The 16476-nt window shown below is 35.7% G+C and overlaps 1 protein-coding gene across 4 annotated transcripts in view; it reads left to right on the top strand.

Moving 5' to 3' along the window:
- NT5C2 (5'-nucleotidase, cytosolic II) overlaps positions 1-16476 on the top strand; it is a 116225-nt gene that overhangs the window by 71499 nt on the left and 28250 nt on the right. For all 4 annotated transcript variants that reach the window (XM_051981329.1, XM_051981328.1, XM_051981327.1 and 1 more), the window contains 2 exons: positions 8712-8829; positions 12219-12314. In XM_051981329.1, the coding sequence (XP_051837289.1) occupies positions 8712-8829; positions 12219-12314 (214 nt within the window). The remainder of the gene's footprint in view (positions 1-8711; positions 8830-12218; positions 12315-16476) is intronic.

Here is a 16476-nt window from a genome sequence, read left to right as displayed (position 1 = left end):
TTCCTCCTATGTAAAAATGCCAATAGTACTTGAATTTCCTACTTTCAGGGTCAATTTGGGGTAAGTTTTTTTTAAAAAAATAAAACTTAAAGCATTTTGCAAGTAAGAATTTCTGTTTTGAAACAATATTCGGTGTGTTGGTTTAAAAAATCAATTATCTAATTAATCAAATCAGTACGCTTTATTAAATGTCTTCAATGTACCAGGCACTGTGAGCTTTGTCATTTTAAAATTCATTTCTTAATTTTTTAGTTTTTGAGTAGTTTGCTTTTTAGAGTGAGAATTCACATTTTGAAATGCATTCAGTGGTGTTTTAAATAACTAGACTTCCAATTTTACTAGACTGTTTCTTGAATTGTATTATACTAGTGATTGTTTTATTGTTGTTTCGCCATTTTTAAGTTGCATTCGACTCTTTGCAACCCTGTTTGGGATTTTCTTGGCACGGATATTGGAGTAATTTGTCATTTTCTTCTCCAGCTCATTTTACAAATGAGGAAACTGAGGCAAACTAGATTAAATCAGTGAATTGCCCAGGGTCATGCAACTAGGAAGTGTCTGAGACCAGAAGTGATCACAGGTTTTCCTGTCTCCAGATCCATTTAGACTAGCTTTTGTGCTACTGAGGTGCCCAGTGATGGTTTTACCTGCTTTGATATTGTCTTTTGCCATGTTTTTATCTACCATGTTTTTGTTTTACATTTTAATATCCTTGACTCAACATGTCACTCTCTATAGTTCCTCCCAAAACTTTGTAAACAATGCCTGAAAGGGACTGGCTCTTTATTCAAGACTTTAAAATTGAAAGTATTTGAAATATTCTGTCGCAACACTTAATTTGTAATTTAGTCATACAAGTTATTGCTAATCAAATACTCTTCTACTCTGTTGCATTTGTCTCCAAATGTGTGGAAAGTGTTTAAGCAGTAGCTTGGGGATAATTTGAAATCATCTATGAAGTAAGTATATATTCTTCTATACATTGTTTTGTTGTTTTAAAAAGTAGAGACATGTTGCAAAAAGCCAGATAAACTCTGCCCTCTATATAGTTCTCCAGTTTAAAGCACAGAATTTTTACAAAGCAGAATTTATGAGGGGAAATGGTCATAGAGGTACTGAAAGGCAAAATACAAAGGGAATTTGATCAGTTTTTTTTAAAAGGGAAAACATTAGAAGCTCAGTATTTTATTTTCATCCTATGATTTATTGATGGTCCTAGAAACAAAGAAAGAAAACCCTGTTTTGCCAATGGTTGCCAATGGAAAATTTTTTTTACTCATACTCTCCCTTATTTATTTGAGAAGGGTAACCCTAATACCCCTTTGTCTAGTACCTTTTTCTTAATCATTTGACATTAAAATTATTTGGAAATAATGAATTATTCTTATAAAATTATTTTTCTTTAGCTTCTTTAGTTTCTTTTTTTCATTGGATCATGGGTTTTTAGATTTAGAGTTGAAGGGACCTTAAATAATTTTCTAGTCCAATGCCTTATTTTACAGATGCGAAAACTTAGACAACAGACAACAAACAGACAAATTTAATAACTTCCCCAAGCTCATCTATGTGATCAGGTGACAAAGCTGGGACGCAAACCTCAAACCCCTAACTGTGGTCTACAAACCCAAGACATTTTTTTTTCCATTTTTCACATTTTCAGCAAGTTGCAAACTACTTTTGTTCTTGTTACCAAATAAAATAGTTTTCTAACATCTACTTAAAAGAATAAATAAAATATTTCATGGAATAGGGGCCATTTTTAAAGAAGATGGTACTTTAGTACTCATACTGAGAATTTAGTTATTTGATATATGGAATACTAAATATTGAGAAACAATTTGTTTCAAAATTTTTTAATTCTCTGTATCTTATTTTGGCATCTTTCAATAACTTTTACTTTTTCAGTTTTGTATCAGTATATAGCGTACTTTTTCAGGACATTTCAAAATTAGGAAAAATTGTTTAAAAACCTGGCTTTTTTTTCTACTCAGTGCCTGATTGGGTACCTGGCTACCTTCCATTCATCTTAATGAATTTCTCTATACATAGGCTACTAATCAGTGGAACCATATTTACTTCCAAGCTTGACATGACAGCAAAATTAAATTTATTCCTATTGATTTTCCTTGTATACCTTGAAAATTTCCAAGTTCATTTTTTAATGAAAATGAATTTTAATACTATACTTTTACTTCGGTCTTTTTCTTTTAGTATTTTATTTTATTATTACTATAATTTTGGACATTTAGTTTTGGGGGGGCAGTCATGTGGAAGGATTAGTTTAAGGTTATTCAAATTGTTATTGTGTTACAGCAAAGGATTAGGTCAAAGTGACCTTCCAACTCTTTAAGTTTTATATTTCTTTGCTATGATTTTCTTTTATTCCCTTGGGATGCATGTTTTAGCAGCAACATTTTCCAGGATACTTTGTGATTATTGAAACGTGAGTACCTTTTTTGGATTTCTGCTTGAGTTGTCTTCTCATTTCTAAAAAACTTTTCTTAAATGGTGCTCAGAACTCAGTGTTTTAGTCAGTTATTATGATGTTCCAAAATGTTGGTTATAGCAATGTAACAACCCATCTATACCAGTCTCTTTATCACTTTAGTCAAACATTTCAAAAAACATTTATTGAGCTTCTATTTCATTTTCAAAAATCTTTCTAACAGCAATTTTGAATCTTTATTTTGGAATTTTCTTCTAAATTGCAAAACAGAGTGTTAATTACATTAGTGATTTTAGTTTGTCAGTTTTGCTTATTGAAACAGTGCTGATTATTTTACCTTTCTAGTTCACCAAAAATAATCTGTGTGCTAAATTTTTTTTTAAATTTTTAAAATGTAAATCCTATATTTATATTTCATTTGAAAATATGCATTTTTATTTTCCTTTTGTGCTTTGACATAATATTCATTTACTAGTCAGTTTCACTAATGTGTTCTGCAACTCTTCAGACTTTTTTGTCTGTTAATGGTGTCATGATAGATTCTTTTGGTGGTCTGATGTTGTTATTCTGATCCCAGTGAATTAATATTCATCAAATTATTAAGGACTGATATATTCAATTATAGCATAATATCTTCAACTTGATTGTAAGATTAAAGAAATTTATAATATTAAACAAATAAATTTGTGGTATTTTCTTTTTGATAATTTAAAACATGGTAGAATGTTTTCAAATAATAGTTAAAAGTTACTGTTCTAGGTCTATTTTTATCATATTCCATGTTAGTAAAAAATGAAACCTGTTCAGCTGAAAAAAACATTTTTTTAAGATTCTTGAGGAGATAAAATACTTTATGAAAAATGCATATTTAAAAACCCATAGCTGGGGCCTAACGTGTATTTAGTATGCCTTGAATCTCTGGAGCAGAGCCACACAATCCAATAACTATATAAATGTAGGGCTTTTTTCCACTCCATTTCCTGATCCAACATTTATTGAACATTTGCTGTAACATATATAGCTATAGGCTAGATTCTGGAGAAGCAAAGACTTAATTCCTACTCTCATGTAACTTAGACTCTAGTGGACTCTAAAGATGCAATGGCTGTTTTAAAAGGTAGAGTTTGACAGTGCAGTGAGAGGTGCAACGGCCTGGAGGTGATTTGTTGATTTCTTATTATCTGTTTTATGACAAATTTCTTGAAACATAAGTCATCATCTTTTGCTTTTCCACTGGATAACAGATTCTCTCTTAGCAATATCTGTCTGATTGAAGAGCCACGCAATAGGGTTTATGTTAGGGCACACCAAAGGTTGCCCAGAGATAGAAGGCCTACCTGCTCATGGGTTTCTTTGAAGAAGATAACTTTATTCTTCTGAGAAGTTAATTTATATGACTTTAACAATTTTAGAAACTAGTATAGTTAAATGTATCACATTTTCAACTTGTTTTCTTCTAACTAGATTAGGCAATTGATCTTTTTAATTTAACTTTACATAGGTAAAATGACTAATTGTCAAGTAGAATGGAATAAAATTGTTCCTCAATACTATTATTAGTTACCAAATATGAAAACAAAACAAACCAGTTTGATATTATTGGTCAAATTTTTCTTAATGCTTAAAAGTACAAAGTCACTAACATATCCTATCCCTTTCATTTTACTTCTAGCATAACCTTTTTTCCTTTCGGTGCTGAGCATCCTCATAAATCCAGAATTTAAGAAGGACCTCAAGGGCCATCTAGACCATCCTATTCATTAAAGGAAAGGAACATTAAAAATTCTTTACAGATGAAAATGCCCAGTGACAGAATTGGGCCTTGAGTGAAATGTACTGATTAAACTCTGCTGGAAATAGTATTTACAAATGCAGTCCATCCAATTCAGTTTCATTCTCTAGTTTAAACTTGGGCATCTGATCAGACTATGTCAGTTTTATCTTTCCATATTGAGGGTATGAAACGGTGGTGGGGAGAAGCAGGGGCAGGCTGATTCCTTTATAGATTACCAAATTAAGTGTTGACTTTGAAGCAAGTAGTGAGTGTATTCTAGTTTGCTTTTATGTCCTTTGAAGTCACCTTTGTTTCATTAGATACAGTATAATAATTAGTGTCTCTTACAGGCTACATTCAGTCTTTGTCATATAAAAAAATAATGTGATAAGACAAATGAGAGGAGTTTCTTTCCATCTGTATATCTTTTGACTTAATATTTCAGGACCAGACTTGGAGTATGTTCCAGATTCAGGGTACAAGAAAAGTAAACAGAACCTACACTATCTTCTACACCTGTATTTTGGAATATCTGATAAGGCTAATTTTAGCAATTGCAAGCCGGAGGATGTTTCCACCAGGATGGCAGCGGCTCCAGTAAACACCCAATCCCCAGATGGTGCCTCCCTGTCCTGGCCCATCACAACAGTTTTAAAACCAGCTTGGTTTTTTTGTTTGTTTTTTTTAACAGGGGAGCCAGTGTAACTCCTTCAAGACTGGAGTGACACTCTGCATCTGCATCTGCCTCATGTGAGTTATCATTTTGGCAGCAGCACTTTGCCTAGGCTCAAACCTTTATAGAGGTTTGCCTTTTCTTTTTCAGGAAGCCTATAAAACTGCTACACATATGTCTTGGCAGCAAAGGTAAAAAGTGCATGAGGGTTCCAAACTTCCCTGCACAACTTCCTGCTCATTCCAAGGGGGCTTTCTCTTCTAACACAGGTCCTGCCTGTCTATATAATCAGTGACTACTCCTAACAGAGTCTGAGGGTCCACCTCCAGAGCTTTAATTGATTTTTTTCATTCTTTTCCCTCCAAACAAATTGTAGAAGAAACAGTTCTCTTTAATATTAAATATATCTCTAAATTGTGCTATCAATAATTATAGAGTCAGCAATATCTTTAAGTGCTATCAGTAACTTCAGCTTTCAGAGCTTTGGCTGTTCTCTTTATTAGTGGAGTTATGTAATATGAGAACACTGTGTGCTGCTTTAGTGGCTGAAACATTTCTCTGTTTTGGAACTTGGGGCCCTGAAAATAACTTGTCCTTTTGTCTTTGAGATCTGGGCCCATTGGGGTAGGCCTGAGGACCCTCTTTAAAGAAGAAATAAATGAGCAGGGAATCTGTGATGATTATATTTAGCTTCAGGCCTTGGGCTGCTTTTCGCAGGCACAAAAAGGTCAGAGTCTAACAATTGGGCTTGAGGCTGAACACCATTTACTTGCTCCCAGCCTGTAAGAGGAGTCGAAACTCGAGCCCCTGCAGCTGTGCAGAAGCATACATCCCTGCAGTCTGTGCATGGCAAGCCTTGAATAGGTGGCATTCCTTGTGCCCTACAAATGGCTGAGGCTGTTTTCCCAGGGACTGGGATGAAAAGGGATTTTAAAATATTTTTAGGAAGCGGTTTAAGGGCATATTTACTTGGTTTCAGGAGTAAAGGGTCTTTTCATGAACACATTTCTGCAACCAGGATAGCAAATGGTAACTAAACATACTCTCTGAAAGCAGTGTCGGAAGGATAAACTCTTTCCTGTGCTCTATATTGGCGAACTTGGAGCAGTCTCTCCAGCACCCTTCTTGCCCCAAGGCATATTTACACTGTGTGTTTCTCAAGTAGACAGTTTAATGACTGGGTAGTCATGTTACTGAAATGACTATCTGGGCAGCGTGTAAGGAAATGTCAATAGCTTGTAGTTCATACTGATTAATATAGTGCTTGCTGAAATGAAGAGGGTTGTCAAGATGGAACTTGGACTCTCTACATTCAAAATCCATTCCCACCTGTGACTAATTAAAGTAGAGTTTACTTTGGACAGTGTTAGAGTAATTGGAGAACTGTGTGTTTTCACCACCAAGGATCTAATCTGATGTCTCCACTGTGATAGCTTTGTGCACTCTAATCTTTCTGTGGCAGTAGTGGACTTCACTGGAAAGACCACTTGATTGAAAATCAAGAGAGCTGGATTCTGGTGCCAACTCAGTTCTTTACTTGCTTTGTGTGTTTAGGTCAGTAATTTGCCATCTCTGAGCTTCATTTTTCTTAGCTACAGAATGGGGAAACATCATTTGTCCCTTTGAAGTATATCTAGTTGTGCATGGGAAGAAAAGGGTCTATATAAAGTTAAGGCATTTATATGAAATGGCTTTTTCAGGCAAAGCTCTTAGACAGAAAATTTTGCCCTTTATGAATGAATTATTCTTTTTATAAAGTATGTAGTGCTTTTCTTCCTATTGTTTCTAGGAATTGTTTTTTAAAATTGTAGTTTGAAGGTGTGAGGATTTCTTGTTTTGTGTTGAAATCCCTGAGGAAAGTTATTGGTTTTTATTCCAAACTATTTCAAAAAAGGCTAGGTTTTAATCAGCAGTCATTCCATCATTCTCTGATTACCCACCTCCCCAATTTAAGAGCCTTAGTATTTTTTAGAGAGTAAACATGGGTAATGACATATAAAAGTAATTAATTTTTCCTGGAGAGTTTATGAGAAGCAGTCATTGAAAAAAATTTAGTACAGATCAGATCCTATTAAAATGAATTCCATAGCATTGTAGAATTAGAATTTTTTTAAAAATTGTATTGCAGTTTTGTTGTATCACAATAAATAGGTTGTGGGACAGAACTTTTTGCTTTGTAGAACTGTTGTAATGGGATTTGATCCATACCTGGGGCAGCAGGATGCCTTATAATATTCCAAAAGTTCCCTTAGAGTTAGATTATTCAGTGATTTCCTGGTACCTTTGATATTGAAGACTTTAAATATTGAAGACAAGGTAGTGTTGTGCTAAAGCAAAAAAAAATCTAACAGACTGTCAGCTTAACCTACCTAAACATAGAGGGCTTCAACTTTACAATTTAATTGGGTAAAAAAAATCTCAGATAGTTTTGCAAGTGACAGCAGATAGTAGGGCATTATTAAGAACCTGGTAGACAGAAAAAGAGACTAGTAAGTAGTCTCCCTTTTGTCATTTGCACTTTGGAGATGAGAGAGACCCAAGATCTGTCTGATAGTTTGAGTTTCCATTTTTTCAGTGGATACCCCAGTGTGACTTTTGTGATAGTGAGGAGAGGGGAAAAGAGAGACACAAATTAAAATTTCATCATGAACAAGCAGAATGAACTGAACTGAAAAATTGGTCAGGAGAGTGAGATCAAATAATGTAATAGTAGTCAGAAGCAATCTGTGATCAACAGCAATCTAACTAGTGGTATCATGAGACTACATAGAGTTATTCTGCTTTTCTCATATCCACTTAATGAACTAACAGATTTATATGTTTATTGGTATCATCTCCGCTAATCTATTTCTGCAAGCCCTTTATGAGGAGTATTAATTTGTTGTACCTTCTCATCCCTTAGACCATCATTGCATCATGACATCACCTCCTTTCATTGATTATTTTTTAAGTTTACATGCCCATGGGAAATCCAACTCTCCTACATTTCCCTACTACTATATCAAACTATCAGTGCTGATCCCAATTTGCAAAAATTAGACTGCTTTTTAAAAATCATGGTTTATGAAAGGATATCTCACATGTTTCATCATTTGTGGACTACTTGCTTGTCTGACTCTACTATTTATATAATGGAGTGATGCCTGCCTAAACATCCCATTTGGAGGAGAGCTATTTAAAGGAACAACATTTTCTGTGTAATGAACTGAAACCTTTTTATAATGAAATTTTGATAGATTTAACATTGTAACAGTTGATTAAGAAATGTATATTCTGTCTAGCAAATGCAATTGAACATGTTGGTGGAAAGTGAATGTAAAACCAATATCAAGCCAAAGACTCTCAAAGAAGCAAAAAAAAGTTTGATAAAATCACAAGATTCTTGTCACACTAGATGTGTGATGATGAACCCTTTGTTATTTATAAACCTCCAGTCTGATTCCCATCAATATTATTTTTTTGAAAATATTGACCATACAAATAGCTATACAGTTTAGATTTTATACTTTGATAACATGGGACTAGAAAGGGAGATGGTAGGTAGAAGGAGAAATAATGTTTAGCATGAATTTTGTCTGAGATAAGGAATTCTGCTGGACTTTTGCAAGTTTGATCTGGTATCAAAATAGCAACTTCATTTCTATAGTCTATAACAGAATTCCCATATCACAGTGTGCATGAGCACAGTGGAACCTAAGTTGGAAGAATAAAAATGACAGTGTTAGGGGAGGGGAAGAGAAGAAATAACTTTCAATTGCCTTCTGCCTTAATTGACGGTTCTTTTGCATTGACTAATTAAGTATTTCTTCTTTGTGCAGTGTATAAATCCCCGGAGTATGAATCTCTTGGTTTTGACCTGACTGTTGAAAGATTAGTTTCCATTGGATACCCCCAGGAGCTGCTCAGTTTTGTCTATGATTCTACATTCCCTACAAGGTAATTGTAAATGGCATTGGTATGGGACTGACATAACCAATGAGAGAAATGAATATTAAATAATTAGTTTTTGGGGAGATCCAGGATTTTTTCCCTTCCTCATTTAGAGATTAGATCTCTGAAGGGCAGGATGAAAGGAGATGAAATCTTGGAGTTGTTGCCCCACTCAGCTAGAAAACTTACCAAAGAAAGTCATCTATGGGGAAATCTGGCCCATTGTGTTCTTCTCTGGCAGATTTGGTCAAGGGCAAGTAGCTCCTTTGTCTAGATTGCCTGAGGGGGACGGGGGTGGGGGAGGGGAGTGTCTGGGAACTAGAGTGATCGGTCACTTCCCTCAGTGCCTCATTAGAGTAGGCCCACTTCTCATTATAATATTCATTCTTCTCATTAATTGTTTACAGAGTTGATTGCCGCCCTCAGGAGTGTCCATTTTTCCAATTGCACATAAGCATTGATTGGGTTCCATGAGGCATCTTTGGCATTTGAGAGTGCCACTGATCTATTTTATTAATTATCTGCTTGCATGATTAATGAAGTGTGTAATGGACTGAGGCAGTTGGGGTTAAGTGACTTGCCCATGGTCACACAACCAGGAATTGTTAAGTGTCTGAGGCTGGATTTGAACTCAGGTCCTCCTGACTTCAGGGCTGGTGCTCTACCCACTGACCCATCTTCTCCCCTTCTTCCTGACTTCAGGGCTGGTGCTCTACCCACTGAGCCATCTCCTCCCCTTCCTTTTTCACTCCCCTGCCTCCACCCACCAGAATCGTCATTTCCTATACAACACATCAGGACTTGCACAAAGAGTGGGCGGGGGCTATTCTTTCTCCAAGCTTATATATTAATAGAGTATGGTCCAATTACTATTTAGCCTCATGTGCTTGGGACCTCAGGGCATCAACTCAAGCCTCAGCCCATTACAGAAGTGATTAATTACCCAGAATTTGTGTCTCTTGAACTTTTTATATGGTACACTACCTTTTGCCCACAAAAGTTAATAGCTACCAAATTATTTCTGAAAGGAGAGAGAAGATTTTTCTGGCCTCTGTTTATTAAAACTTGTCTCACAGAGCATTTACATCAACAGAGCATTACATTCTTGGAAATAAAGTCATGGTATTTTAAATCAGCTTCGAGTCAATCAAGCAGCAATTATTAAGTACCTGTTGTATGCCAAGCACTGTGCAAAACCCCAGGGATACAGAGAGAAAAGAGAAAGTGGTCCTCAGGGAACTTGTGTTCTGACAAGAGAGTATATTTAAGTTTATAGGGAATATATAGAGAGTAAGTACAAGGTAGTTTGGGGAAGGAGAGGCAAGGATCAGGAGGTGAAGGTAAGGAATATATTCTACGCATGGAAGACAGTGCAAATGCCTGGAGGTGGGAGATGGAATACCATGTATGAAGAAGAGCAATTAGATAGTATAGCTGGACTTTACAGTACTTTTGGGGATTAATATCTAGGAAGCCTGGAAAAGTAGGAAGGGGCCTAATGGTGAAAAGCTTTCAGTGTCAAACAGAGGAGTATATATTTGATCCTACACCACAAGAGTTTATTGAGGACAGGGATAAATCGGGTCAGGTTTGTACTTTAGTAAATTAATTTGGCAGTGAAGAAGCGATTGAAATGGGTGGAAGCTATAGTGGTGATCCAGAGGTTATAAGAGCCTATACTATGGTAATAACTCTACGAGTAGGGACAAATCTGTGAAATGTCACAAGAACAAGTTTAGCAACTGCTTATATATGTGGGGAGAGGAATTGTGATCCTGGGTGACTGTGAAAGGATGGTTCTACCTTCTTCATTCATAAGGAAGTTCAAAAGAATAGAGAGCTAAAAGGAAAGCTAATGAGAACTGTTATGAATATGTTAAGTTTCAAGTGCCCATAGCACACCAGGTCGAATCAGTTTGGTTTAATTCTAAATGGACAATAATCAGAAATGTGAACTCAGAGCTTAGGTGAGCTGGACATGTAGTTCTCTAAGTTATCTGTGCAGAGATGATAATTGAACCTATGGGAGCTGATAGGGTCACTTAGTAAGAAGTGTGTAAAAAAAGGGTTCAGAGACCTCTTAACACTGGAATAGTAATGCTGTATTTTGTAGATTTAGCAGGAAAACTTAGATCTAATAACTTATTTTCCTTGAATATCTAGTTGTGCATCACTTCTTATAAAAGATATCTGATGCTTGTCTTTTTTAAAATAATAGCTTTTTATTTTCAAAATACATGCAAAGATAATTTTCAACATTTGCCCTTGTAAAACCTTGTATTCCAAATTTTTCTCCCTCCCTTCCCTCTGCTTCCCTCCCCTAGACAGCAAGTAATCCAATATAGGTTAAACATGTGTAATTCTTCTAAACATATTTCTAGATTTATCATACTGCACAAGAAAAATCAGATCAAAAAGGAAAGAAATGAGAAAGGGAAAAAACAAACAAGCAAGCAAACAACCACAACAAAGGTGACAGTACTATGTTGTGATCCATATTCATTACCCGTAATCTTCTTTCTGGATGCAGATGGTTCTCTCCATTACAATTTTCTTAGAATTGGCCTGAATTACCTCATTGTTGAAAAGAGCCAAGTCTTGCCTGTCTTTTAAAAATTGTATATATCTAGTCCAACCTCCAAAGTTTATATTTTTTCTGGGACATCCTAGTTGAGGTCTTCAATGCTAGGTGTGGTTAGCAGAGGAATTAATAAAAATTAATCCCTGAGATAGGCAGGAAGAAAGCTCTGATAATGGAGATCTATGGTCCCATCCTCTAAAAATAATCCCAGTCAGAAATCCAAGTTATGTCAAGATCCTCAGGCTAAATTTTCCCTATCAAACAACTTTATGGCCCATGGCTTTGCTGCTACCTCCCTTTGAGTTGGCCCACCAAGGCCTCCTGGCATCTTTCCCCTTCTTCTGTGCCACATAGTACCTCCCCTAACTCCACTCTGCTTTCCAACCCCACTTCTCCTCCTTACAGTTAACTAGGGGGCTAAGTCCTTTCAGGATTTAGCCTGCCAGCTAAGGATATGTCCCAGTCTCATGGGATGCTCCCTTTCTACTGTAATTGTGAGTTCCACTGAAGAACTTGACATTCATATGCTTTCCCACTCTATTTCATATCTACCATTCCCAGTATCTATTATATCCCTTTATTTTGTCTGTAATCTCTGACCTAAATAAATCTATCTTTTGTCAAAAATATGAATTCTTCACATGATTGAATCCCAATTTTTGGTGACTGCCATTGTTTGGTGACAAACCCCACATCATAGATCACATCATACTTATTTGTCTCTGCTCTGTGAGTTAGGGTTTATAGTAGTGCTGTGATGTGATTTTTGCTTCTGTTATTAAATGTCTACTTTAAAACAATTTTTTTCATATAGGGGACTGGTCTTTGATACATTGTATGGGAACTTGCTGAAAGTTGATGCATATGGGAACCTCCTGGTATGTGCACATGGATTTAACTTCATAAGGGGGTGAGTATCTGTTCTAAGACACTGTAGCCATCTTAGAACTGAGAGGAGATTTTCAAAGAAGAGTCAGGCCAGTGAGTGATGAAAGTAATAGTCCTGTATTAAGTGAATTTTTACTATATACAGGGAAAGACTGGGGCCTAAAATGACTGCTGCATCCTCTCCTCCACTTCTAACCCCCAAGAATGTGTTGGAGTATTCTGAAGGAGAATTACACTGACAGAACCATAGGTGTGATGACTTCCATCAAAAGATCCTGGAGGACTTCTCTGTCAAAGTAGTTCAGAAAGCAGACAGCATATGAGAAAGATCTGATTGGTTACTTATCACTGAAATTATCTGGGATTTGGTTAGTTAGATAAATTTCCAGCACAGAAGCTTTCTGGTATAGAAGATTTTAAACAAAGACAAGAGGAACAATGAAATAGGACTAATATAGTAATATCAAATTCTGAGCCACTTTCTTACCTTATTATGATTAAATGAGAACTATATGAAAATGGCATTTTCTTCTAAAATACAGACATATCTTGGAGATATTTCAGGTTTGGTTCCAGATCATCACAACAAAGCAAATATAACAGTAAAACGAGTCCTGTTATTTTTCTTTTTTTGGTTGTTTTGTGTGCACAATAACATTATGTCTTAAAAAAAAATAGCAATGCACATACCTTCATTAAAAATACTATGATGTTAGCATTCTGTGAATTGTGATTTTTTTTACTGGTCTGGAGGATCTTGCCTTGATGTTGATGGCTGCTGACTGATCACTACCCGGGTGGTGGTTGTGTCTAAATTTAGATAGCAATGAAGTTTTGGTGCATTAATTGACCTTTCACTTGAACACTTTGAGGCTATTGTAGTATTATTAATTAACCTAATTTCAGTATTGTTTTATCTTATGGGATAGGGAAGTCCAAGGAGAGGGAGAGAGAAAGGGGAATGGTTGTATAGTGAGATAATTAGAACACATTTATCAATTAAGTTCACCATCTTTTATGGGTGCAGTGGGGGGGGGGGCCCCAAAACAGTTTTGATAGTAAAATATTGATCATAGATTACCATAACAGATAAAATTATGAAAAATTTGAAATATTGTGAGAATTGCCAAAATGTGACACAGATATGATGTAAGAGTATGCTACTGGAAAAATGTCACCAATGGGCTGATTCAACACAGAGTTGCCACAAACTTTCAATTAATTTTTTAAAAGAGTAATATTTGTAAGAAATTCAGTAAGGTATGCCTATATCATATTTCAGACTTTCTTAATCACATACACACACACACGTATATATACACATACACACAACACACACACACACACACATACATATCCCAAAGGATATGTGAGACAAAACTACATGTAGTTTTCTTGGCTAAATCTTTAAAGGATATATGAGACAGTTAAATTTAATTGTGTTCCCCCTATATTCTTTTTAAAGTTTTTCACCTATTTGTAGAATCATAGATCTAAGATAGAAAGAGACTTTGCTGAAGTTCATTTTTTCTTTATTTGGAAGTGACCTTAGAGGTCATTTAATTGAAATTTTTTTATTTATAGTGAAGAAACTGAGAAATAAATTATTTGCTCAGTATGTTGTTGAGCAAAGATTTGCTCTTACCTCAAAATCCGATTCTCTTCCCACTCACCTGCATTGTTGTATCACTGAGAACACCCTTTCTTTTGCTCTTTCCCTTGCACTACTTTAGATTCACAGATTCTGCCCTTTACAGACAAACAAATGCTCCAGTCACTCAGCTCTTCCCTCTCCTAGTATTGTAGTACTTCTTCTATTTGGCTATGCAAGTGGGATCTGTTCCTTCAACTTGGGTCTCTACTGCTTTTTCCTCTGTACTTTGCTTCTCTTCTTTGTCTTCTGTGCTTCTTTGACCATACAACATTGTCTCTTCATGATCCCACTTGGGGTTTTCTTGGCACTAGAGTGGTTCACCATTTCCTTCTCCACCTTATTTTACAAAGGGGGAAACTGAGGTAAACAGGGTTACTCAGCTAGTAAGTGTCTGAGGCCAGATTTGAGTTCAGGAAGATGAGTCTTCCTGACTCTAAGTCTAGGGCCTATCCACTGCCCCATCTAGCTATCCCAGTACTTTTAACCTTATATCAAAATTCAAACGTAGATTCCCTTTACCATCTACTTTCTTTGCTCCTGCTCCAGGATCACAGAACACTTGTGGAAAAATCTATAGCTATGACCCACTGCAGCTTTATGCTTTTTTGAATTCAGCTCTTAGGTCGTTCTCATTATATTGTCTTTGTACCTCAATACCTTTTTTACCCCTATGTTTATTTTCTCTTATTTCTCTTCAGTCTTAGAGAAGGCGCTGTATTTTTGTAAGGTTTATTCCTTTACCTTATTAGAATGCAACTCTTAGCAATTTTTGACAGAGCTTGCTTTCTGATTTATTTCTACCTTTTCCAGCATCATCAATTTCTCCTCCATTGGCTCCTTCTTTTCTTTAAAACGGGGGTCCTCAAACTTTTAAAATAGGGGGCTATTTCACTGTCCCTCAGACTGTTGGAGGGCCGGACTATAGTAAAAACAAAAACTTTGTTTTATGGGCCTTTAAATAAACTTCACAGCCCCGGGTGAGGGGAAAAATCATCCTCAGCTGCCACATCTGGCCCGCGGGCTGTAGTTTGAGGATCCCTGCTTTAAAAGATACAGATTTCTTCAATTTTGAAAAAAATTTTTTTTTATATCTGCCATCTCACAAGCTGCCATTTTGTTTTTTCCTTCCTTTCATTTTGAAAATTCTAAAATGAGTTGTCTGTATCCATTGTCTGTGGTATTCTGTGATTTACAACCATGTAGCATCTCAGAAGATACTGGGTTTTTTAAAAAAATGTTTTTATTTCATAAAGGAGCTTGAATTTCCTAAATGCATTCTGCCCTATTCTCTACCTCCTATTCAGTACTTAAATGGACCTGTGACTTTATTAATGTGAGTGCTCCCTCTAATGGTGCAGATTGAAATCCATCAAAACATGCTTTTGATCCTTTTTGGTTTTCCACAAATTTTCCTTGAGGGTCCACCTGGTGAGTTGGGGGACATGCAACATGCAACCACACCTTTCCTTCTTAATATATAACTAGCCCACTACCTTTTCCAGGTATACATCTCTTTGGTATCATTTTGTATATGACTCAAACTTGCTAAAACGCTTCAGATTTCTTATGCTCACCAAATAACTCACAAATTTTAATTCCTCAAAAACTTATATTCTATGATTTACTTCTGTACTAAATCACTAGAAGAATATTTTTTTTAAATGGGTTTTTATTTCAGGGAGATTCTTAGTATCATAGAACTATATAATTTACCCAATTAAAATTTAACTCCTCTCTTCTTCCTTATTAGTTCTGTTCATTATACCCCCTTTTTTTTAAGGAGTAAGGAGAAAAGTTCTTTTTAAAATATTTCTTATTCTGTTAAAGAGATTTGTAAGAACCAAGGCCACACCTTTTTTGGCTCTCCCTTCTGTTGAATGACAATAAAATTTTTTCTAAAAAAAAAAAATTCTTATTCTGAAATTCAACACCAAAAAAAAAAGAGTATTTCTATATTCACAGCAGACCATAAGAAGGAAATGTGAATCTCTATTTCATATTGCTTGCTTTTTAAAAAGTTTATGATCAATTTCATGTTACTTTCTTTTTTTTTTGGAGGGGGAGGGGGGACGGGCAGCTAAGTGGTACAATGGATAGAGCACCAGCCCTGAAGTCAGGAGGACCTGAATTTAAATCTGGCCTCAAGACACTTAATACTTCCTAGCTGTGTGACCCTGGGCAAGTCACTTAACCCCAGTTGCCTCAGGGGGAAAAAACAAAACATGTTACTTTCAAAGCTATTCTGTTTGTGTTTCCTTCTGAACTAATTTCTGGGGTTTTTTGTTCATTTAAAAAATGTTTCAATGGTCTGCCTTTTTAATATCATTTTTGCTAACCTTTCCATTCTTCCTAGGCTTCCCTAATTAAAAAGAAAAAGAAAAGGGGGGGGACCTCTTATAACAAATTACATTAGAAAAAACTAATCCAGAATGTTTAAAATGTCTAAAAATGAATGGTTTTCTGACTTAAGAGTCTATCACCTCTCTGATAGGAGTTGGGTCCTGACAGACTTAAGAGTGGGTGACAGTGC

The sequence above is a fragment of the Antechinus flavipes genome, chromosome 2 (genome assembly GCF_016432865.1).
Source record: "Antechinus flavipes isolate AdamAnt ecotype Samford, QLD, Australia chromosome 2, AdamAnt_v2, whole genome shotgun sequence".
Classification (NCBI taxonomy): domain Eukaryota; kingdom Metazoa; phylum Chordata; class Mammalia; order Dasyuromorphia; family Dasyuridae; genus Antechinus; species Antechinus flavipes.
Note: the sequence above shows the minus strand (reverse complement) of the source record. Positions and strands in the feature narration are given on the sequence as shown.